The 24,344-nt window shown below is 35.1% G+C and overlaps 3 protein-coding genes and 1 pseudogene across 7 annotated transcripts; 2 read left to right on the top strand and 2 right to left on the bottom strand.

Annotated features, from left to right (window-relative positions):
- Positions 1-17: 17 nt before the first annotated feature.
- LOC133705436 (proliferating cell nuclear antigen) lies at positions 18-1,905 on the bottom strand. The gene is made up of 4 exons (XM_062130640.1): positions 1,497-1,905; positions 767-919; positions 576-673; positions 18-477 (listed from the first exon to the last, which is right to left on the bottom strand). Exons 1-4 carry the CDS (start codon positions 1,813-1,815, stop codon positions 241-243), a joined length of 807 nt encoding a protein of 268 aa, XP_061986624.1. The 5' UTR covers positions 1,816-1,905; the 3' UTR covers positions 18-240.
- Positions 1,906-4,763: 2,858 nt separating this feature from the next.
- Positions 4,764-8,477, top strand: LOC133680985 (mitochondrial uncoupling protein 2-like). Its single transcript, XM_062104058.1, has 9 exons — positions 4,764-5,022; positions 5,246-5,464; positions 5,552-5,630; positions 5,751-5,884; positions 5,958-6,056; positions 6,170-6,274; positions 7,095-7,169; positions 7,507-7,593; positions 7,931-8,477. Exons 1-9 carry the CDS (start codon positions 4,942-4,944, stop codon positions 7,967-7,969), a joined length of 918 nt encoding a protein of 305 aa, XP_061960042.1. The 5' UTR covers positions 4,764-4,941; the 3' UTR covers positions 7,970-8,477.
- A 3,618-nt stretch (positions 8,478-12,095) lies between these two features.
- LOC133705409 (serine/arginine-rich splicing factor SR45a-like) lies at positions 12,096-14,811 on the top strand (annotated as a pseudogene). The gene is made up of 6 exons (XR_009844261.1): positions 12,096-12,251; positions 12,634-12,731; positions 12,843-12,951; positions 13,079-13,228; positions 13,681-13,765; positions 13,865-14,811. The product of XR_009844261.1 is annotated as a serine/arginine-rich splicing factor SR45a-like (transcript).
- Positions 14,812-16,792: 1,981 nt separating this feature from the next.
- Positions 16,793-20,959, bottom strand: LOC133705395 (probable anion transporter 4, chloroplastic). 4 transcript variants are annotated; one of them, XR_009844259.1, is made up of 10 exons: positions 19,972-20,959; positions 19,458-19,684; positions 18,954-19,320; positions 18,718-18,762; positions 18,465-18,611; positions 18,176-18,313; positions 18,055-18,088; positions 17,753-17,932; positions 17,226-17,342; positions 16,793-17,148 (listed from the first exon to the last, which is right to left on the bottom strand). XR_009844259.1 is itself a non-coding variant. In XM_062130571.1 (9 exons), the coding sequence occupies exons 1-9, from the start codon at positions 20,410-20,412 to the stop codon at positions 17,335-17,337; spliced, it is 1,587 nt and encodes a 528-aa protein (XP_061986555.1). In that variant the 5' UTR covers positions 20,413-20,959; the 3' UTR covers positions 16,793-17,334. The 4 variants fall into 4 exon arrangements, 2 of the variants coding, with proteins under 2 accessions (XP_061986555.1, XP_061986567.1); XM_062130571.1 differs by having other exon boundaries at positions 16,793-17,342; XM_062130583.1 differs by lacking the exon at positions 18,176-18,313 and having other exon boundaries at positions 16,793-17,342.
- Positions 20,960-24,344: the final 3,385 nt, after the last annotated feature.

The following is a 24,344-nucleotide window of genomic DNA, read 5'->3' as shown; positions in this document are numbered from 1 at the left end:
TCTTTCTAAGTCACAGATAAGAACAAACCAGTGAGAATCCTACGTTGGAAAATGTAAATGACTGTTTATCACACAACCATCTAAAAATCTCAGTAATCGCGCTGAAAGAAACTTCAGAGACATCTAATGACTAGGAAGGGACTGGCTCCCTGCATGAAGCCATTGATGAAAATGATAAACATCCTGAAAACGATTTCCAAACCTACAAGGTGATTTCAGTGAACAAGGAAATAAATAACATTAAACTTGAGGTTTAGTCTCATTCTCATCCTCGTCCTCTTCTATCTTTGGAGCCAAGTAGTATCTGACGTAACCCATTTCAGCGATTTTGTACTCAACCACAACAGGTAGCTCTGAAGACAAGCTGATTTTAACTGTGTTTGACAATGGGGTTGCCTTCGTGAAGGAGTTCATGTACCTCAGTGCAAATGTCAATGACACTGGCTCGTTCATCTCAATGACAGTGGCATCTTCCGGCTGTAACAATCATAACCCCACATATAAGCAATTCTGTCAATGGTATTGTTGCGATGCATACAAAACAAAACTGGATGATATTTGCACTGATAACATACCTTATCAACTGTGGTGTTTTGCCTGAGGACAATATTTGCAGTTCCAATATCACCTCTTGTGGAAAACTTAACACCCTCCTTTGTCACGGAGATCACAACTGCATTCACACATCAAAATCATTACATTTTCATAGTGCACACAATAAAGCAAAGCAGCCCATGGACGTGACGAGAGGACTTTTTGACAGTACCTGTATCACCAATGCTAGAAAGATCTTTACAAATCCTTGAAAACTCGGCTGAAGGCATCGTAACAATAGCATGGTATTCTGCCTCCGGGATTCCTAGGTGCTCACTATCGATGTCCATCAGTTTCATCTCAAAATCAGCAATTTTGTCTTGTGCTATTGTTCATTGCAAAAAGAGAATACAAAAACAAAAAGATCGGTCAAAATTAACAACAATTAATTATAATGGTTTATACCATGTCCAAGCACAATAAAGATTAGTCACTCCCGTTTGGTTTGAGAATTTTATTTTTTTTCAAGAGGACCTTTTTCATTTTGAAATAAAGCTGTAAAAGCTTGAGCAGCTATAGCCCAAGCACCCAATTGTACCTCATAGAAAATCAATTGCTCAAAACAATTACATTCTTCAAGAATTTCAGAAATCTAAGCCAAAATTAATTTAATTTTATATTTGAGATGCAGTTTTCTTTTATTTCCAAGGCGAAGCTACCAAGCAAAAGCACAACCATACATCAATCGATTAAGAACTCAATTTAAACATCAAATTACTGAAGAGAATTAATTTTCCATTCACACACCATCATTTTTCCAGAAACCAAAACAGATCTTAACGCTTGCAATAATATCAAAAACCTTAGCCCATCCAAAGTAAGCCTAACAGGGCAATTAAGCCCTAATTACCACAAAAAGAAAAGGAAAACAAGTCCGATCCGGGATAAGGAAGATAACTTACTGGGACTTTCAAACATGAAAGTTACTGTATCGCTACCATCATCGCCTTTAATGGTGATGATGTCATCGTTTCCAGCACACTTCAGCATCTTAGACATGTTACCAAGATTCATGCCCATTGACGTGTTACGGTCACAGCGGTAGTGCTCGAAACCCTCCGATCTGAGGAGTAGAGCCACCAGGGCAACGTGGCTGGAATCCATGGCCTGGAGAGAGAACCCAGATGACGAGCAGTCAAAGTTTGCATCGTTGACCAGGTCCTTGATTGCCTCTAAAACTTTCTTCAGAAGAGACCCTTGTACCAGCCTTAGCTCCAACATTTTTTCTTTCTTTTCCTTTTTTAGGGTTAGGATTTCTTCTGTGACAGGGAAGGAGAGAGGGGGTGAGGGGTAGTGTTGGAGTGGGGTTGGGTATTTAAATTGGTAAGGCTGTGATTGGCGGGGTTTTTGGATTTGGGGCGGTCTGATTCCCGCCACGGAATTTGGCAAATAAAAGCGGGGAAGAGTTTTTGATGTTGGGAAATATATGTAGGTGAGAAAGCCCAAGCCCAAGACCAGGCCCGATATAATTTTCAAGGACAGCTTTTAAGCCCATGAAAGAGGTCGGTAGGAATAAAATGTATGCGAGTGCGAGTCAATGAATGCTGCTTGCAATTTGGACCTTACTTTATAGTTTTATTTAGGACATGTTTCTATTATTTATTTAATTGACTTTACATTAATTCTTTTTACTTTGATTGATGGCAAGAGTTAAATAATACTTTTAAAGTATATGTCAAGTTTTGCTTCTCTGTTTAGAAATACGGGTCAACTCATGTTTTTAAAATATTTTTTATTAAAAATTAATTATTATTTTTTATATTTTAAATCGTTTTGAAATGCTGATATCAAAAATAATTTTTTTTAAAAAGAAAAAAATTTGATATATTTTATCATGAAAACACTTTAAAAAATAACCACAATCACACTTCTAAACATGCAAACTTTTAACAAGGTGTAATGCTATGTAAAGCAATCACCGCTACGTGTAATGTAATCGTATATAATGATTGTAGTATAATGAAAAAAATATTATTTTAATATATTTTTAAATAAAAAATATTTTAAAATTATACTATATGATAATTTTATTAATTATATATAATGAATTCTTAATTAGATTCCTCTGTTAGTTTTTTTAGCTAATAATATTGGAAATAATTCATATGATTTCTCTTCCCTCGATTACGAATAAAAAAAAAATACATCCAACCAGACATGTAGTGAGGATTTGCACATCCACTTTTGACATACCAACTCCTGATAAAATAAAATAAAAATACTATTACAATAATAAACATAAACAGGCTCAAGGTATACTAGGTTATATTTAAAAATAAAATAAATTAACGATGGTTCTGAATAACAATTAATATCCAAGGAGGAAAAATATAGATATCCTATGAAACAAGCCTCAAGGCCAGGGATTAATTTAAAGATTCCAGAACTCTTAGAATGGAATGAAACTTTGTCAGTCTTTCACGGGTGCCATGACCTCCTCTGGCCATAGCGGGGTCCACTTGTTGAAACTTTTTTTTGTGTCCTTTTAAACAGCAAGCGGAATTTAACAAATGTCCCCTTTCCTTCTTCTCCTCCTTTTTTTTTTATCACTTTAATTTTTTCATGTTTTTTTTTTATTTTTTTAATATATTTTTAAATAAAAAATATTTTAAAAAATAATGTATGTTATATTTTTAAACATGCATTTAAATTACAGACAACAGAACAATGATAATTTTTTTAAAAAAAAAAATCAACCTCTAATTTGACCTTTCTTTCTGTTTTTTTACAGTGAAGATGCTTCCTGTAAGTTCATAAAAAATAAAAACAATTGTTTCCTTCTAATAATAATAATATTAAGAAATTGTTTGAGAATGTGGTGCAAATCATATTTTTAAAATTTTAAAATTTTTTTGGTTAAAATTTAATGTGATTTTTATGTTTTGAATCGTTTTGATGTACTAATGTTAAAAATAATTTTTTTAAAAAAAATCATTTACATATATTTTAATACGAAAAAATATTTGAAAAGCAACCACAATCAAACATAATCTAAGACCATGTTTGTTTCCCGGAAAGTATGTTTGTTTCCCGTAAAGTAGTTTCCGGAAAATCACTTTCCAAATTTCCCTGTATTTATTTATCATTAGAAAAAGTGGTCAATGAAAAATACTTTCCGGTCAACGGAAAACACTTTATAGTTAACGGAAAATATTTTTCAGTCAAAGAAAAATTTTACTTGGTTTCCAGGAAAGTGTTTTCCCTTTTAACTGTGTTTGTTTTCCAGAAAGTGGTTTCCGGAAAACCACTTTCCAAACTTTCATGTGTTTATTTGTTATTAGAAAAGTTGGTCAACGGAAAACACTTTCCAGTCAAAGGAAAATTTGGCTTGGTTTTCAGGAAAGTGTTTTCCTGAAAAATTTGGGTGGAAAACACTTTCCGGAAATTATGAAAAATTTAGAAATGTCATTATTTGCTGATTATATCAAATTTAATCCTCAAACTTTTGATTGCTAAATATATTTTTGTTTTGAATATTTATATTTTAATTTCATCTCTTAAAATTTATTTTTTATATTAACTTTGGTCCTTATTTTTAGAATTGCTATTTACTTTTTTCTTATCATTTTTTATTGAAATTTTTTATCTATCAAATTTGATCATCATTCTTTTGATTATTACTTATTTTATTTGAAATAATTTATGAAATGTTAATTATTATTATTTTAATTTCTTCATCTTTCAACTTTTTTATTTTTTATTTGATTTTTATTATTATTTATTTTATCTGAGATAATTTATGAAATTATATATATTTTTTAATTTCATTCTCATTCAACTTTTTAATTAGTAAGATTTTTTTCTTATTATTTTAATAAACTTGAAAAAAATAAAATATTAATAAGTTATTTTCCAGCTCATTTTCCATCACATAACCAAATACTGAAAAGTATTTTTCAACTTATTTTTCATTACATTACTAAATATCAAAAAATACTTTCTCAAAATTTACTTTTGTAAAATTTATTTTTTAAAAAATTTATTTTTAAAAAAATATTATTTTTTAGCAAATAAATGTAGCGTTAAAAGACGCAAAGCTACCAGCACGACGGAAAAAACGTACATACTACATACATGAGTAGCTACGGCAATTTATTGACATGCTAATAAAATAAAAATAAAAAATAAATAGGGGATCTGAATACCAAAACAAACCCACCTGCACCAGCACAGACAGAAGCCATGAAATCGATGATTATTATGATTATTAATAATAACACTTCACGTGACAACCACTCGTTACTCAACAAAAAAAAAAAAACCCAATTTCTTCCTTTCCTTTTTCTCCCTTGCTCAACCCCCACAACTATAATTAGCATTCTTTCCAGTTTCCATCATTAATCCTCCATGGCTGATCTCAAGCCCACTTCTGATATTTCCTTCGTCGAAATCTTCCTGTGCAGTGCTTTCGCTGCTTGTTTTGCTGAGGTATTCCCTTCTTCCCACTGTATATTTCCTTCGATTTTGTTTGTTTGTTTTAAGACTCTGCTGCCTCTTGTTTTGTTTGCGCTGACTTGAGAAATGTATGTCAAGTTTGAGCTGATTGCAAATTATAAATGTGACCCAATTTCAAGGTAATCTGTTTCGGATTTTAATTGGTAGAGTTGTATCTATTCATCTATCCATGGCATTGTTGATTTGGGTTTTGCAGTTCTGCACCATCCCTTTGGACACTGCTAAAGTTAGGCTCCAGCTACAACGGAAAACATTTGCCTCGGAAGGAGTAAGTTTGCCTAAATATAGGGGTTTGTTGGGTACTGTGGCTACTATTGCCAGAGAAGAGGGTTTAGCAGCACTATGGAAAGGCATTACTGCAGGATTACATCGCCAGTTTATTTACGGTGGCTTAAGGATAGGATTATATGAACCGGTATGTCCTGGATGCTCTCCTTCCATACATGGGATTTAACTGTTAGCAGAGTATTAATGATGGAGATGTTGAATGCTGGTTGAACAGGTTAAATCTTTTTTGGTTGGCAGTGATTTTGTTGGGGACATTCCTTTGTACCAGAAAATACTCGCAGCTTTGTTAACTGGTTGGTGCATTTGGTTACTGTCTGAATGCTCTAAATTATGTTGTAAATGTCTTTAGTGTTATCCATGTTTTTTTTTCTCTCCTGTCAAAATCTCATTGGAAAAACTTTCAAATTGAATAGGTGCTATGGCAATTGTAATTGCTAATCCAACTGATCTTGTTAAAGTTCGGCTTCAAGCTGAAGGGAAACTGCCAGCTGGGGTGCCTGGGCGATATGCTGGAGCTTTGGATGCTTATTTTACCATAGTGAGACAGGTATGTTGCGTACTGTTCTTTTGCTTTTATATTGTTATGGTTTTAATTTTCTCTTCGTTTTGTATATATTTAGGAAGGACTGGGGGCCTTGTGGACTGGACTTGGGCCAAATATAGCAAGGAATGCTATTATAAATGCTGCTGAACTCGCCAGTTATGATGAAGTGAAACAGGTAGAATCATGGTCTTTAGACTCTTAAGTTGCACTTATTTTCTATTTTCACTTTTATTTTTATGATGAATATAATTTCTCAATAATGTTCTAAATCTCTACATATGAATGCAGACAATATTGCAAATTCCGGGGTTCACGGACAGCGCCTTTACTCATGTTCTAGCTGGTCTCGGTGCAGGTTTTTTTGCAGTGTGTATTGGTTCTCCCATCGATGTAGTAAGTGTCCTCTATCCACTCCACTCCCTTGCAGTTCTGGCAAACAAGTGAACATTGGGCATCTATCAATTTGGCATTGTCTTCACTGCACATAGCCATAACTTCCAGTTTTCTCTAGAAGATCCTTTTTCGTTAGATGCACACAGTATAACAAGTGCATTGGATATGCATTGTTGGAAAAGTCACGGAGAACGTGAAAATAAAAAGCACCAAAGAAGAACGAATTCCTATAATTATCTCTACTACCATCACTACTACCGTCAGGCATACACTGCTTTTCTAGAATCTCAATGAACCTTTATAATTCAGATTACAAATTATTTCTAAAGCTAACTCCAGAACTGCATGAAGTTGCTGCTCAACTTGTTGAAAGAACAGAACATGGTAGAAACACTGAAATTTGTGTAGAAATTTAATTTAGTGATGAAACAAGCAATATCTGACATCTTAATCCAGTTTGTTTTAAAGATTAACTACCCGATGACCAAAGTAATTTCTGGTGCTTTCTTCAAAGTTCCATCTGTCTGATAACCATAACAAAAGAATTGAAATCACTGAGCATAACAGCTTTCTAAATGATAATGACACCGGTGATGATATTATAAATCATGTTGATAGAACCATGCATATTAAATTCTCAAGATTTACCATAAACGTTCAAGCATAATCCATGAGTTACACTGAGGGCAGTGACAAGGTTACTGCTAGAAAGTAATTGTGTCGTGTTTACATTTTCTGCAATTCTGTATGCTTTTTTTGTCGAAGGATGCTGGAGCTAGCCAATGAACACTGTATTGTATGATCCACATGCTGTTTTCAGGTAAAATCTAGAATGATGGGAGATTCGTCCTACAAAAATACTGTTGACTGTTTTATCAAGACACTGAAGAATGAGGTCTGTCAATTTCCCTTCATGTTTCCATTGAGGTTTCATCCCAGATGATATGACATACCATGATTGCCCTCGACTGTTTTACAGCGGTGGAAATTGAAGCTTGACATGGCAACATTCTAACTTTTTGCGTGTTCCTACTATTTCAAAAAGGAAAAAAACATGTGCTTTTCAACTTTGCATACATCTTACTCTGAAAGCCTGTTCAAAATCCTGTCAATGATTGTAATTGTTTTGCTGCATCTAAGCTTGAACGTGAATACAGTGCTAATTAAGAATCTTGTGGAAACTCTTACCTTGACTCAATTTGTATTAACTTGTGGGAGCAAATTCACTGCAGGGAATTTTTGCGTTTTACAAAGGTTTCCTCCCAAATTTTGGGCGGCTGGGATCTTGGAATGTTGTAATGTTTTTGACCCTTGAGCAAGTAAGATTTGTGAATCATGTCCTGTTTTGGTATTTTCTAATTTAAAATGTAAATTCCAGGCACTGGCTTCATTCCCACTTACGTTAATTGGTATGAAAGTTAAAGTTGCCTTGCATATTCCAGTAACTCAAGGATCTAAAAATTTGACAATTCAAGTGACTGCACCAATTCATGTTCTTGGCTTAAATTCACTTTGTAGGCGTGGGCTTTGTTTCCCGCACCTTTTCTTTTACGATTTGTGGTATTCGCTTGTTTGCTTTGACTTGACCTCCTTCTAGCTAGTTGAAGTAAGCCGTCTTAGCTGAAATGCTCATCCTTATTTAATGTGTTATTACAGGTCAAGAAAATAGTCACAGGGCAAGCATACTATGACTAATGACGAGATTTGAAAGTGGAAAGAAACTAATCTTGCTTTGATAATGCCTCTTCGACAATTGGACATTCCTTTTCTGGATAAATAAGGTTCTATCTGCTGGTATTCTTTGCTACTTGATTACATAGAGATAGAGTTGTCTGCATAATTATTTTGTAGACGTTCACAAAATTTATTTGAAGCCATCATTCCGAGGGAGTAGAATTGCCTTGTCCCTTTTCAATCTAAGCGTGAAGCTGTGTCATCACATGATAATGAACTGCCCATACAATCTGAAAGCCACTCGATATCCTCAATTCTGTTTCGAATGTAAAGTGTGCCCATTCATGATTTATCCAACAATTATCTTAGTAAAACTGAGCACTCGGTCAGGTTTGTTAATGATGGAAGATTCCATTTTTTCCGTTTTATTTCTTGATTCTCTCAATAGGAGTTTCTTGATGTACCGATTGTATGTGTTGTTGTAACGTGCATAATTTCAATAGCAAGTGTTTCCTTTTACTCCCCTTCAGATATTGTTGCCCATCTCTCATCTGAATAGGAGAATAATACAATGTCAATTTTCATTTCAAAGATTATCAGATTAATTTCACACTCTGCTTAACAAGTAGAAACCTTGCCCACCTTTACCACCGGCATGACTTGAATTGTTTTTACTTTATCGGGTCGACTTTAATACCCTAATTACTACAAATCCTAGCAGCTTTCTGGATTCTGAATATTGCTCCGAAGTTGAAGGCACACTTTGTAAATTGACTAAATGCTTTATTTACAATTTCTGACGAGTCCCATATGATATTACTCCCGAGCACATGATTTTGGAAAATATTAAAATAGAGAAACTAAAATCAGACCGATTAATATTTATAGTCCGAAGCTGGGACCTCCACGAGATTCCAAAATGAACATTTTCACAATACATACAACATCACACATCACTGAACTGTTACTCCTAATGACATTAAAAACTAGTAATCTCTTCGAATCTCTAGCAATTCTTCCTTGAATGCTGAGGGGCCGCAAGCTACCTGGGCATTAAGTAGCATCCTAGACTTGCATATATCAGGCAGCTGAAACTCGGGCTCTGGGCACTAGGTAAACACTAGCCTTGATAACTGATCCGTTTCCTAGTTTGAATCCGGGACTGACAGGGAATCCCACGATCGGAATCCGCCCACCAGAAAATTTCACAACACTTTCCATATATTGGGGATGAAACTCAGCTCCCCTGCTAACCTCAAATTGACTCGGTGGAGGGTCGAGTGAGAAGGCCAGCAAGTGAAACAACCAAATGACCTTGGCCAGCCCAAGAACTCTCCATATAATTGACTCCTTGGGTGGCTTCCAGCAATGACTTGCTGGTGCTGCTCCAAGTTTCCAAATAAGGACTCCATTTTCGGATGAACAATTGCCAGGTATTTCTTAGAGCAGAATTTGCCAAAATAACAAGTTGGCAAGATTTCAAGTTCAATGGGTCCATGGCCTTTATATCACGGTACTGAGTAAAGCAATCATGACAGAACTATAAAGCAATTATGACAGAACTGGTCCAAGTTGTGAGGAGACGCTTCCATCCATGTAAAAGGTTTCATGGTCAAACTCAAAGCCTTGGAAGAGCTTATGAGAAATGCAAGACTCCATAGCATATGGAGTCTTACATAATTTGCTAGAATAAATAATATTATTGATCTCTTCATGTACTTATACAAGCAGGGTTCAAACTTTCCTATCTATTAGGAATCAATTACTACATTGTAGGTTATCTCCCTGTAAGTTAGGCATTACAATAGGAAAGTAAATATGTAAAGATTATCTATTTCTAATATAGAGATTGTGAAATTCCTAACACCCCCCTCAAGCGGAGAGTGAATATCATTCACTCCCAACTTATGAATCATAAAAAGAAACATTTCTTTCCCAAATGGCTTGGTTAGGATGTCAGTCAATTAATGTTTAGAATTTACATGCCTTGTAGTCACGAAACCATCTTGGACCTTGTCTCTAATATAATGACAATCCATCTTAATATGCAAAGTTCGCTCATGAAAAATTGGATTAGCTGCAATATGTAGGGTAGCTTTGTTGTCACAATATAATAAAGCTTGTTCGTGATATAAAAGTCCTAAATCCCTCAATAGATATTGAAGTTATGCCAATTCACAACATGCTCCTGTCATTGCACAATACTCAGCCTCTGTTGAAAACAATGAAACTGTTTTCTGTCATTTTGATTTCCAAGATATCAATGAAGGTCTAAGAAAAACACAATAACCCGTAGTAGATCTCCTAGTGAGTGTGTAACCTGTCCAATTTGAATCATAGGAAGCTCTCAATCTAAAATCAGTGTTTGGAGAGAAAAACAAGCCTTTACCAAGTGCACCTTTTAGATATCGGACAACCCGAAGAGCTGTTTCCATATGAAGTTTTCGAGGTTGATGCATAAATTTACTCAAGACATGTACATCATATGTTATATTAGGCCTTGAGACAATTAGATAGATTAATCTTCCAACTAATCTTCTAAAACGACCCGAATCTTTGAGTAAGTCACTCTTATCTAATAATTTCAAACCTTGTTCCATAAAAGTATCAATAGAGGTTGCACCCAACAACCCCACATCCTCAATGATGTCTAATGGATATTTACATTAGGAAATGATCTCTGAGGTGGAAAAGATTATACATAAAGTTTTTAGTTGTAGCAATGCTAATGAGACCATTTTCAATAACTAGAATGTCATCAACGTATATTAAAAGGGTTGTAAAGAACTTGCCTTGCTGTTTAGTGAACAGGGAATGGTCAGCTTGATATTGTACATAGCCAGCAGAGCAGATGACTTTTGAGAACTTGATAAACCACTGGCGAGATGCTTGTTTTAGCTCGTACAAGGACTTATGGAGGCGACACACTAGGTTGTCCTCCCCCTCTCGCATAAGCCTCGGCAGCGGAGACATATAAATTTCCTCAGATAAATCACCATGGAGAAAGGCATTGTTAATGTCCAGTTGATGGAGGGACTAACCCCAAACTGCAGCCAAGGAAAGCAAGCAACAAACATAGATAATTTGATAGTCGGAGAAAAAGTGTCCTGATAGTCAATGCCTTTGAGTTGAGTGAAGCCTTTGATGACCAATCAGGCTTTGTACCTTTCAATGGAACCATCGGAGTGGTGTTTAATCTTGTACACCCAGTAACAACCAATCAGTGTTTTGCTTGCTGGAAGTTGAGTGAGAGACCAAGTGCCATTATGTTGAAGGGCTTTTAATTTTGAACGCATAGTGACCTGTCATTTTGGTTGAGCAATGGCTTCTAAATAAGAATTAGGTTCCATAACCTTACTAAGTTAAGCAACAAAGAAATAATGAGAAAGAATGGTGCATTTAACAAAAGATAGAACCGGTGGGATTAAGTGAAATTTTAGTCGACTCAAAAAGTGATTTTACGGTTTTATAATTTTCATTAAAAAAACTTAACACTAGTTATTTAATATATTTATATTTTTTAAAAGATTTATTAGTTATTATTAAATTAATCTGGAATAAATAATTTTTATAATTTCAAATATATAATAAAAAGACTAAAATACTATTAGAAAAAAAATTTAACTAATGTTAAAGGGTGATTTTATATTTTTCACATTTTTTTTTGTTATTATCAATTCAATTGATAAGAAATTTGGTATTTAGTAGGTATAAAAAATTTAAAAAAAAATGATAAAACGACCTATTAAAAATTGAAATTTTAAAACTTGTTTAAAATTGCTTTTTTAAAAAATTATTTTACAATGTTTTCAATTTATTATTATCAGATTAGCTCGAGACCTTTTAATTTAAGGATTTATAATTTATTTGTTTTAATATAAGTAATTTATAGTTCTTAAGATAAGTTAAAAAAAAAATGACCATAGAATAATCTATAATTCCTTCATTATTTTAACCAGACACCCGTCACTGACCACTCGATATCCAACACGTATCATCCAATTTCAATTATTGTTGTGGTCTCAGTTTCACGCTACTAACATCCATCGATAGCGTGCCACGTCAAGATTCAAGAATTTAGGCTGAGCCACGGACGCTAAAGAGAGATTAAACGGGATTGAACTGCGCTGACATGTCCGCCTATCCAGAAACTTCTGTTTGTTTCGCTCTTTATATATAACGTAGAGCTTCTCGGTTTTTTACGCTTCTTCGAGAGAGAGAGAAAAAAATCCCGTTTAGGCTCTGCATCTCTTTTCAAAGAAACAGGGTTATAACAATTTTCAATCACTTAATTACTGTCAGTGTAAGTTGTTGATTTTTCTTCTATCGTTTCTATCTGCTCCGTTTCGTTTTTGTTTTATAATCTTGTGATATTTTTTTTTCAATTTTTTTGAATTCGGATTAAGGATCGTGGATTGTGATTAGGGTTAGTTGTTTGGATTTTCGTGAATCGTGCTTTGATTGTGATGATTGAGTTCTTGATTGTAATACTTGTGGATAAATTGCGATTGCACACTATTAAATTAGAAGAGCATCATAAAAAAAAATAATTTATGTATTATTAGTTAATTGGATTATTAGATTTCTTTGAGTTCTGTTTAAAATATTTGATTTTTTCAGTAATTAGTTATTGGTATTGTATTTTCTACAACTGCTTATTTATTTTTGCGTCGATGTTGGTACAGATGTCATACTCTAGAAGGTCGAGGTATTCTCTTTCGCCTTCCCCATACAGGCGAGACAGCAGGTCCATATCAAGGTCAAGGTCCGGAAGTAGGTCAAGGTAATGTCTTGCTTCGTATATACATATTAAGCTGCATGCTTTATGGAAATCTCTCTGTATACTGGTTTCTTTGGTCTTTTTTCTGTCTAATTATTTTGATTTGGATTGTAGGAGCTCATCAAGGGACGTGGAGAATCCTGGTAACAATTTGTATGTGACAGGGTTGTCACCACGTATAACCAAGAAGGAACTTGAGAAGCATTTTGCTGCGGAAGGAACGGTAGGGGTACCATGCTTTTGTCTTTCCTACTAATGACGGAATGTTATAGTTTCTCTCCTTAATAGAAGCCTTTTAGTTTCTTATACTGGTTTCTGAATTAACTAATCATGGCCTGTGTTTTTTCTAGGTGATTGATGTTCATCTTGTCGTAGATCCGTTGACAAGAGAGTCTCGAGGATTTGGGTTTGTTACTATGTCTGCTGTTGAGGAGGCTGATCGTTGTATCAAGTATTTGGACCGCTCTGTTCTTGGGGGTCGTGTCATTACAGTGGAGAAGGTAGAATCTTCATTTGTTGTATTCTTGATAAGTGATCCTGGCCTTTTGCATTCTGGTTACTTCGCTTTTTCAATTTGTACACAGATTATGGTTGCCTTTTAGCTCTTATGAAATTGAAAGTTTTTTGCTTCTTTCCACTTGAAGCTTCTGTTGCAGCAGGTCAGCTGTGTGTAGCAGCTCTTCATCAAACTCCAATAAACAAACAATTCAAACACATCAACAAGTCTCAGACTGTTAGGGTTGTATGCCCTGAATTTCTCTCTTTTTAGCTGTTAAACCACGTGCAATTTTAATTTCTTACTTGTATGAGACTGACTGATTTTTTCTATCCTCAACATCTCTTTATGATATTATTCTACAAATAAAAATAAAGGTTTCTATACCTTAATGTGTCCATTTTTTTTTGCAAAAGATTTGATATTCAATGAACTCATTTCTTCAATTTGTTGCAGGCTAAGCGGAGGAGAGGACGAACTCCTACTCCTGGGAGGTATTTGGGGCTGAGAACAATACGTGGTGGAGGTGGTGGTGGTGGTGGTATGACGACTTGCATATTGTAAATTAGTTTGGTGATGGCTTGTTCATCAGTCTATATATGTTTTTTCTTCCTCATACTTTTTTTTTTGTTTGCTGTAGTGCATCGCTGGACGCCTAGTCCTTCGCCTCGACGATCTCCTAGTTACTCTCCTTATCGGAGGAGCTGGAGTCGGTCTCCTTGTTATTCATCTGAACGTAGCAGGAGCAGGTCCTGCTCCCCTCGCAACCGCCGTCGACGGTCCTACTCGCGATCTCGATCCCCATACCGTAGGTCCCCTGTGAGCAGGCGTGACAGGTCCAACTCACCTTATTACTTGAGGCGTCGCTCACCAGATGATAGATACTATAGAAGGCACCGATATCGCTCTGTATCTCGCAGCCCTGCTATACGTAGGGCTAAGAGAAGCTCAAGGAGGAGCTATTCAAGAAGCGTTTCCCCAAAACCAAGAAGGAGCTCAAGGAGGAGCTATTCGTGCAGTGTTTCCCCTGCACCAAGGAGGAGCTATTCACGCAGCATGTCCCCTGTGCCAAGGAGGAGCTCAAAGAGAAGTTATTCTAGAAGTGTTTCACCAAGACCAAGGAAGTACTCAAGGAGGAGTGGACATTCACGAGACAGCTACTCTAGGAGCCGCAGTGCAAGTCCTACTTCCAGATCTGTTTCAAGATCTGTCACCCCAAGCTCAGGTTCTCCATCTCATTGAAAGTAAATTGATGTCCGTGTAAATCGTTAGGAAAAAAAATGAAGCTCGTGTAGATAAAAAAGAAAGAGAAGAAAGTGAGGCTCCGGTAGGTATGTGGAATTTGTGGTTTGAGAGCCATGTTTGCAGGTGTTATGATAATTTCATGTTTATGGGGAGCCTGTCTTCTATCCAGTGACAGCTTAAAACTATCAGCGTCTTAGTAACAAGAGAGACACTCGTCTTTTATCGTTTTTTCAATGCATGATTGACATGTTGTTCTAAGTGTTTCATTGAATGTGTGTAATTGTTGTTACTGATGTGTTTAAATATTCAATATTCGACGTCTGCTCGCGGACGTGTTGGTAACTCGTGCCTGCTCCTCGGAGATTTTTATTGCATCAAGTAAACTTGTGCACCGTTTCCCTTTTGTTGTTATGTTTGGTGCTATGCAGTTAGGTGTAAGGATGCTAGCTAACATGATTGGTGCACATGGCTCTCCTGGCAAGGTTCCTTCTTAACTCTCTGATTATCGTAGCAAACCATTTCTAAACACTAATACTTGTTGCGACCCTCTGAAATTTATTTTGTGGATTGTGAGCTATTTTAACAAACACAAGACCTCCCAAATTTTGACCAACTGTTTATGGACAGAACTCTTTGATAACCAGAACACTGGACCTTCTAAAATTTGACCAACCGTTCCTTTCCCCTTGCATGAGAAATATTGTTATCTAACTCGGATAACTGATAATACCATTTCTTGTGATGTTCTTGATTGTTAGTTCTATGCCCCCCTCACATTGCTCTTGAATACTTGTAATGCTCCTTCTTGATTACTGTGAGATCCAATATACTTCACTACTGGTTGGGTGCTCAAAATTCATTTAGAGTTGGCTCTAATGTCTTGCCATTTGAGTAGCAAGAAACAACTGGAACTGATTCGATAATGCTTCAATCCGGAGGCTGATCTGATCATTTCTCTTGCTTTGTTCCCCACCCACTTGCTGTGTTGACCAGCCATTGATTCTTGAATTTCAAGGTGAAGGCCTCGCAGCCCTTCCTCCAACTTTCTGCAATGTTCTTCAACAGCTTTTACCTTATTGTTTTCTAGCAATTGGAGTCAAGATTGAATTCAAGCCTAGAATCGACTTTGTTACCGATCGTTAAGCTAATGGCTTAACAGGGAAAGAGGGAAAGAAAGAAAGAGAGAAAGAGAGAAGAAGAGAACAGAGAAGGAAGAGAATGCATTGTTGTATTATTACATGCCTTTCACGAAATCATCTTTACACCATTCATACAAGTTAACCTTTGCAACTAACTCTCCTGCCTTCTACCTAAATTCTTAGCTAACAACTTTTAATCAGCATGAATCACGTGGAATTTGCTCTACAACCCTTCAGCAGCTGCTGCAACCACTGCTTGAGATTGTCATTCTTCCTTCTTTATTAACACGTGCATTCCTTGCTTATATAGCATGTATAAAATGTAGCAGAATACGTCAAGGCATAAGAATATTACACATGAGATTTTAACATGTGATCAAAAGGAAAAAGAAAATAGAAAACAAAAGGGCCGCATGGGAATAAAACTTTATAATTTACCCGATAGTTTTAATTTAATTTCTTCAATGTCATTGTTATTTTAATTAATTCATGTAATCTCTCTTTAATATTAATCTAATTTATAAAATTTAAAAAACCTGTCAGTTTTTTTTATATATATAAATTGGAGGAAAGATACTTTACCTAATAATTCTAATTCAGTTTATTTAATATTTGTTTAATATATGATTTTATAAAACCACACTTTTTTTTTTCCAATTCGAGGGAAAAGGATAGCATTTTAAGATATGCATTTAATGCAAATTCCTTAATATATTTATAACTTCTAATTTTGAAAAAGCCCATACATTTTCCTATAATTTTAATTTAATTTCTTTAACATACAAATTTGGGATTCTTGTTTTTTAATGTTCTGATTGTTTTTAAAATTTCCACATGTAGTTTTCTTACGTCCAATGCACGCATATTTGGCACGTGACACCCAATCTAACAGGATTCGACGAAAGGGCAAAACCTCAACGAAACCTGCAATCCAACAGCAGAATCCAAACAAACAAATAACTTGTTAATCAAATGAACCGGGGGGAATATGTGCCATCAACCCCGTCTTCAAGCGATGCTCAGTTCTTCCCCTTTCATGAAAATTCGATGATGGAAAGCTTCTTAATTTCTAAGTAGATTAGCCATCAAGGACGCCTGGACATTTACTAGCATAGCATGAGAGAAGTCTGACGTCATTGTTTTTTCTTAGGAATACCAGCAATCTGATGGTTACTTTTCAGAGATTTGAGACATCATTCCACTTGTTATTAACACTCTTAGGAATTCAAATTGTCAACACTCTTGTTGCTTGGTTATGGTTGTTGCATTTGAGTACACCATATATGAAACAACGAAAACATAATGTAATAAAATAGTACCAGAACGTAAAAGCTTTCAGAGTGAAGAGGAAGAGAATTTCTTTGGAGAATAAGCAAACTGGATGGGAAGAACTGTTATGCAGATGAATTGACCTAGGAGCATACCTCAGAAGATCTTACATTTTGTTGGTTGAAAACAACATCGCACCAGAAACAGAAGCCTGGACACTTGACGCCGAGGGATTTACACAAGTAGCCACTGTACATTCTTTGATTTTATACTGGTAAGAAAAGAAAAGAAAAATCAGACAAACAGCCTATCTCTTTGGATGGGAGATGACAATTCCCACTGCACAACCTTCGCTAGCATTCCTGAACATCTGCAGTTCCTCAGTTGCAATTGCTAGACTCTTCACATCACGATCCATCATAAACTAATAGTGAATGGAGAATGGTTTCAAACTCATTCAGGGACCTAGAGGGCAAAAAAAATACTTCCATCAGGAAACTAAAAGAGGTAATTAAACGGCATAAATATGACAAAAGAACAAAATCATGTGAACAGACAGCCCTATAGTTCAGAGTTAAAACTTGGAGAAACTTAAAAAATATAAAAAGCCAATCATTTATTTGCATGTTGTCATGTATGCACATGGAATGTGAAAATTGCCTTTTTTAGTAATGCAGCGCTTGACTATTGCCTTGTTGAAAATGTTGTATGATGTTACTGCAACCTGTGAGTGTTTGCAAGAGAGTACCAAAACACTCTAGTACAATAGTTGAGAAGCAAGTATAAATAAAGACTACAAGCTCAGTGAAAATCATGAGAGCAATAGATTAATCCAGCTAAGAAGAAGAAGAAGGGAGAAAATGAATGACACTGACCAGTTTCATCGAAATTTACTCTCTCTCCAGTGGAGAAGATGTTGTAGAAAAGAGCAGCGAGAAAATATAAGAGTGATGTGAGCAACAGAAATCCACGGAAAGAACCCACTAGTTCAACAAAGAAACCAGCTCCAACTGTTCCCACAATGGCTGCTAATGTTCCAGCAGTATTTGATATTCCTACAAGCAAACGGAAAGCAGTTGCAACATATCACATTAGATTAAAATTTTAAAGTTATCTAGTACTATCTTGAACAAATAAATCAGAACAAACTCATTATATATAACAGATTTAGTGGTACCATGTAAAACACCAGAATAACGTGGAGCGATCTCCTGGAAATAGAAAGAATGAATAAAAAATTAGACAAAACCTCAGATTAATGACAAGCATTTTAACCATTGCAACTCTGGTACACCAACCTGAAGATTCACGAGAAAACCTGAATGACTAAAAGACTTTAGTCCAACAGCTATAGTTAGCCAAGCAGATGCAAGAAATGGATTTCTAGCGGTTGTCAAACAAATAAGAGCAATCCCAGGACCAAAAAAGCCAATTGACTGCAGGGAAGATGATTTGATGCTTGCTATAAAATTGTAGGAGGAAAATCAAGATTACATGCATGCATGCAGACAATCAAAACAAAAGGAGATAGAAATGAGATGTAGTTGCAGTCATATTAAAAGAACAAAGAAAAAGAAAGGGAGAGACCTGCATGATTTTTCGAGTCAAAGTGACACTGATACCACTGCGTATCAACATGTCTGACCACGTACCACCAAAGTATCCCATAAATCCCATCACACTCCATGGAACGGCACTAAACCATGCTGCTTGTTTGAGGTCAACATGATATATCTGTTCACGTCATCCACTTTTAGCCCTTGTTTAGCATATCTTCCAGTAAATATGTGCATGCAATGCATATAGAGAACCACGATGATAGAAATGAAGTTGGCCTTACTGTGTTAAAATAAATGGGCATCCAGGAGAGAATAACAAAAAATCCCTGCAGAATTATTTTAAAACATTTCAAAATATTAGCACCAGAAGGTGATAGTGCTCATCCTCAGTACAGTTGAATCTAGATATTAGATGCAAAACACTTCCACATATTCCAACCATTCCAAGCAACATATTTAGCATAGGAGAAGAAAATTAATGACAAATTCTAGATTAAAAAAATGATGTGTGAAGTACCCAGCTATGCATTGCATTGGCAATAATTAGGGACCAAGTTGGCATCTTCGAGAGCAAGCGCCTGAAAGGAGGGATTATTCTGTTTGTCTTAGGCTTATTCTCCATGGGAAATGATTTCCACCCCTTGTTTAATATGTACTCCAATTCATATTTTGATATCTGGGAACTGCGGTCAGGAGTACTTGATATTGCAGATAACCAAACCAAAACCCACAGGAATCCAGATAGTCCAAAAATCACAAACGGTCCAAATATTCCACCTTTTGACATTAGGATTGGAGATAGCATGAGTCCTATTGCATTTCCAAATTGAAATCCAGCCATTGCAATCCCAACAGCCCTGGCTCGTTCTGTCTGTGGGAACCATCTAAAAGAAAAGGTTTATACAGTTTCTTCAACATTTTAGCTTCACCACCTTTCTAACTACAAACTAGAATCATATACTATATCATAAAACCATGCTGACCAACATCAAACAGGAGAATTAAATGAGATCATCGATACCTTGCTATCATGTTGTTCATACAAGGAAGAGCCACACCTTCAGCAATGCCAAGCATCGCTCGTGTAGCAAGTAGAGCCCATAACGAAGTATCTGCAGCCCATGGAGTAAGAAATGTAGCTAATGACCACAAAGCAACACCCCATCCCATCACCACCTTACCACCATAATAATCCACCAGCGTCCCTCCCGCTATAGGTGAAATTAGGTATCCCCACAGGAAAGATGACTGCCACAAACATCATCCATCACTGAACATGTAGAGAAAAATACGACTAGAAATAAAGATTTCCAGCTAGTTCTTTAGATAATTGCTTGGATAATTTGTCAACGTTAATCCAATTTGGCAGGGCTAATCCTATAGTTATATTTTTTTAAAAAAAAATTAAGCATACTTGTATTTTTCGTTAAAGAAACAATTAACTAAAATTATTCAACGTTTCTAAGTAGCTGGGATGGCAAATTCAAGTTTGAGAAGATACATAAATAAATAAAACACAAAAAAAAAATTATAACCTGAACAACACCAGAGAAGGATCGGCTCCAACCATGAGCAAGAGACAAAGGTACAATCGCCACCGACATGACCACACGATCAGCATTACATAGAGCCAGTGCCAGAGCAAGCATCGACACCACTTTAATCCTCTCTGATGTTATAAACTCTCTAAAACTCGGCGCCTTCGGCTCGCAATCTTCGTTTACCGAACCGAACTGTGCGTCGTTCGATGAAACCCTAACTCGCAAGGACGCGACTGTACGAAATTCGACTGAGCCATTGAATCGTGGTTGAATTGGGATCGAACTCGGTGAAAATGAAACGGTTCTAGAGCAGTTTTGGATTGAGGAGTTAACGAAACGAGAGGGTTGGAGCTTGAAACGCGCGGATTTATGATTTTGAAGTGGAATTAGAGAGCGGGTGCGAATTGGCTGCCTGAGAGGGAGCGAAGAGTTCATTTTTTTTGAGCGACCGCTGCTGACAAACGCGACACGAGCCGGCCAGATAGTATCTGTACCGTTGAGAGTTGTGAAATGACTGGAACTGCCCTCCTTCTGCACTTCAAATCAAGCCTCTCTTTTTTCCCCTTCCTGAAAGCATATTTATCTTATCTGCTTGACGGTACCGGTACTTATCACGATAAATTTTACAGTGATTACGCTATAGTTTTCGAGTATTTACATATACAAAAATATGAGAGAAAAAATTAAAAGAAATTATTTTTTAATAGAAAAGAAAATTATTAAATATCTTGAGCACCATACAATCACATTTTGCTATTATGTTTGCCAGACGAGGAATGTCGACCTTCAGCAATTAACTCCGCAGTTGCTTTGTTTTTCACAAGAACAGTTGTCGCAGCATAGCCTCCTCTTCGTGCTGAAACCCTCGCAGCAATCTCTTATTCATCCTGCAATCTTTCAACCAAGAGATCAAAGCAAACGTCAAGCATATGAACACGAGGCACCATAACGTACAAACCTAAAATCCGTTGTTATAATTAGATATTCACAAAGAAAGACTATCCCATGTACTCAAGATGAATATGATCACCAGGTGGCCTGTGCTACGCTCGGCCCAGCCTAATTTCTTTTCATAAAAAATAAAATGCTAGGACAATGTACTTGTTTTGAAAAATAAAAAACAATACCGGGTCATTGGTTTAATAACATCATATGATTTTGATAGCATGAAATAAATAAATGCAACAATAAAAAAAAAAAAAAGATATAAAAAAAAGGATTAGAGCCCAACTGGGTTAGTGTGCCAAATTTATGACCCAATTATGATACTAGAGCAATCTTATTGAAAATAAACTGAATAAAATAATGAATCTCAATTATTAAATAATCTAATTTTGAAGGCGTCATTGAAAACAAACAAAAAAAAAATCTAAGTTAACCTGAGTTAAATCATTAATCTCGCCACTATGAGTATAAAATTGAGATAACTTTGTAGACAGGAAAGAAAAAAAAAGTACAAAGAACAATTTCGAACAAATCAGACGTTGAAAATTGAGATTGAAAAAAATAAAATTTAAAAAGAATCTAAAAACAGAATGAAGTCAACTCGTATTAATATCTGAAACTCACGACTCTTGTCATGAGCTTGAGACTAATACTATAGAAGACAAACCCTAAAAAATACTAAAGCAAAATTCTTAATCAAGAAATAATAAGGGATGAATTGGGAGAAAAAAACAATAAAAAAAGATATAAAACAAAACATATAGTAATTAAAAAGAATGAAGACAAAATCTGACGTAAAAATAAATCAAATCAAACACTAAATCATAAAATTGAAAACACAATTCAATTAGGAAAATGATAAAAATGAAATAAATAGCAATTAAAAGAATGAGAAACAAATTTGATACACAAATAAAATGAAACCAAATGATGAGGGACTAAATTGAAGAAAAAAATTTAAAAAATCAAATAGTAATTAAAAGAATAAAGACCGAACTATAGATGAAATATTTTTTTAGAAAAGACACATAAATAGAATTTAAAGAATGAAAATCAAAATTGATACAAAAATCAAATAAAACCAAGTGATAATGGACTAAATTAAAGGAAAGAATTAATAAAAAAAATACAAAAAGATCAAACATAAATAAAAGGAATGAGGATAAATTGGATATGAAAAACAAATTAAAAGACACCCTTGTATTTTACAAAAAACAAAAGGAAAAAACAAAGAGGAGGATAAGAAAAAATCCATCAGAGCCACACCATATATCCGTCATCAACACGGCCCCATCCACCATGAAGATCTTGGCGAGCTGCTCCTTACACCACTGTAGATGATAGTGTTCGTTCACCAGAGGAGTTTGCAAGAGTCGCTTGAAGAGCGTGGACTCCTCCTACTTGATGACATGCACGTGGGACATGTCAATAATTTTTTTTTGTCTCTCAAAATATTATATTGCTTCTTATCCAACATGATATCAACAAAAATACCAACATGAAAAGACCAAAAAGACCCTTAAAGCAAGTTATATATTTTTTTGCTTGCAAGAGCACTTTAGTAATTGCACTGTGTTTTTGAAAATAAAGCCTGAAAATACCTATTATAGAAAGTTAAGAAAATTTAAGGAGAATACACTAGGCAAAAAAAAAAAAAGTAAAAATACTATTTTATCCTATCCAAGCTTGCAATGATAAATCCGATCTCATTAGAAAGATTATCTTGCCCTTGAAAACAAATTATACAAGTTTCATTGTGGAGAGTAAAATAATCATTTTACAGTGTGAATCCATGATGAAATGTGAGAGCCTAGACAATGTTTCACACCGAGCTCTTTTCATATTTTTTAATCGGAACATGTAAACATGCATCTAAATGCTCATAGCATACCATAGAACAAGTGCTAATTTAAAATAACAAATATGTCAAGGACAGCATTAGACTTTTACTTCATCAACAAGGTTTGCAATTGCCCCAGTTGCTAACTTTCCATTTCTATCCTGCCCCGAAAAATAGAACAAACCCCTAAATATGTGGTGGATTAGTAATTCAATTCAATCTGACTGTGAAAGCAATCCGTTCAAGCAGACACGGGGGTTTTGACATTTTCCTACGGTGAGACGGGGAGGGACCTTGAAAGTGCAAGAGATGAACCGGGTTCAATCCGGTCGACTTGGATTCCTCCAACAGAAAAATCTTCACAGAAACTGCGTTCAATCCATTGTCATTGAGGATGAATCTTGATTCTGGACACGCTCTCTTATTCTTCTTCGCTCAGTGTCAAAAACTCCTTCGCCTTCGCCTTCTGGTCTAAATCTTCTCCACTCTCGCTGTAGCGACGCTGCTCCCTGGCCGGTCGTCATTTCCTATCACGGGGACCTTTTTTAACTGCAGGAGTGTTTGGGCGCGGCGTCGTTCTCTCGATGAAACACGAAGTTGTTCGTATTAAAAAGCATTAATTTAGTCCCTGTAATCTAACCAAGCGGATGGATTCGTCCTCGTTCTGTAAGGAATGTACATTTAATCCCTATTTAATAAAATCAATTTATAATTAATCCTTTGAATTTCATCAACTTCATGTTCTTTTCCAATTTTTTTTTATTTTCTGAAAATCTGAAAAGGTAAAATATAAGAAAATATAATAGGAAAATCCGATGAGAAGAAAAGCAATTCTTGGATAAAAACTATAAAATTGAGGTTGAGCTGCACTTGAAACTATATCAAACAAGGATTAATTAATTAGTTTTGATAAATTATAGGGACTAAGTTATAATTAACTGTCCACAATAAAAAAAAAACTAGTTAATTTTGTGTTATATATATATATATATATATATATATATATATATATATATATATATATATATATATAGAGAGAGAGAGAGAGAGAGAGAGAGAGAGAGAGAGAGAGAGAGAGAGAGAGAGAGAGAGAGAGTTTAGAATCATTGTCGTGCTGGAAATGATTAAACAATCCCCTCAGTAATGTTAAATGTCCACAATTTAGTGTTTTTTGTTTCAAAAATGCCTTCTATCTTAATCAGGAATTCTCGACTTCTTTTTATTTTTTTCTTTATTTTATTTTTAAGAAGAGGAATTAAAATAAATTGGAAATAATAAAAATTCAAAAATATATGGAAATAATAAATGCCCTTCTCTCTCAACCAAAACTTCCCAACTCCTTTCTATTCTCTTCCATGTTTTATTTTTCAATTGAGAAAATAAAATAAATTAAAAATAACTAAATTTTAAAATATATAATTTACGGCACAACGAGACTTAGTTAATTAGTTTTTTTTTCAAGCTACTAGGAAGGATGAGGTTATTCTTTACTAATCAAAATATGAAATACATGGTTGTTAAATTTAGATTCTGTTTGTTTTTATGTTTTAAAAATATTTTTAAAAAAATTAAAATTTTAATT

This window comes from Populus nigra, chromosome 1, assembly GCF_951802175.1.
Source record: "Populus nigra chromosome 1, ddPopNigr1.1, whole genome shotgun sequence".
NCBI lineage: Eukaryota > Viridiplantae > Streptophyta > Magnoliopsida > Malpighiales > Salicaceae > Populus > Populus nigra.
The sequence above is the reverse complement of the archived record's forward strand: the minus strand, read 5'-3'. Positions and strand labels throughout refer to the sequence as shown.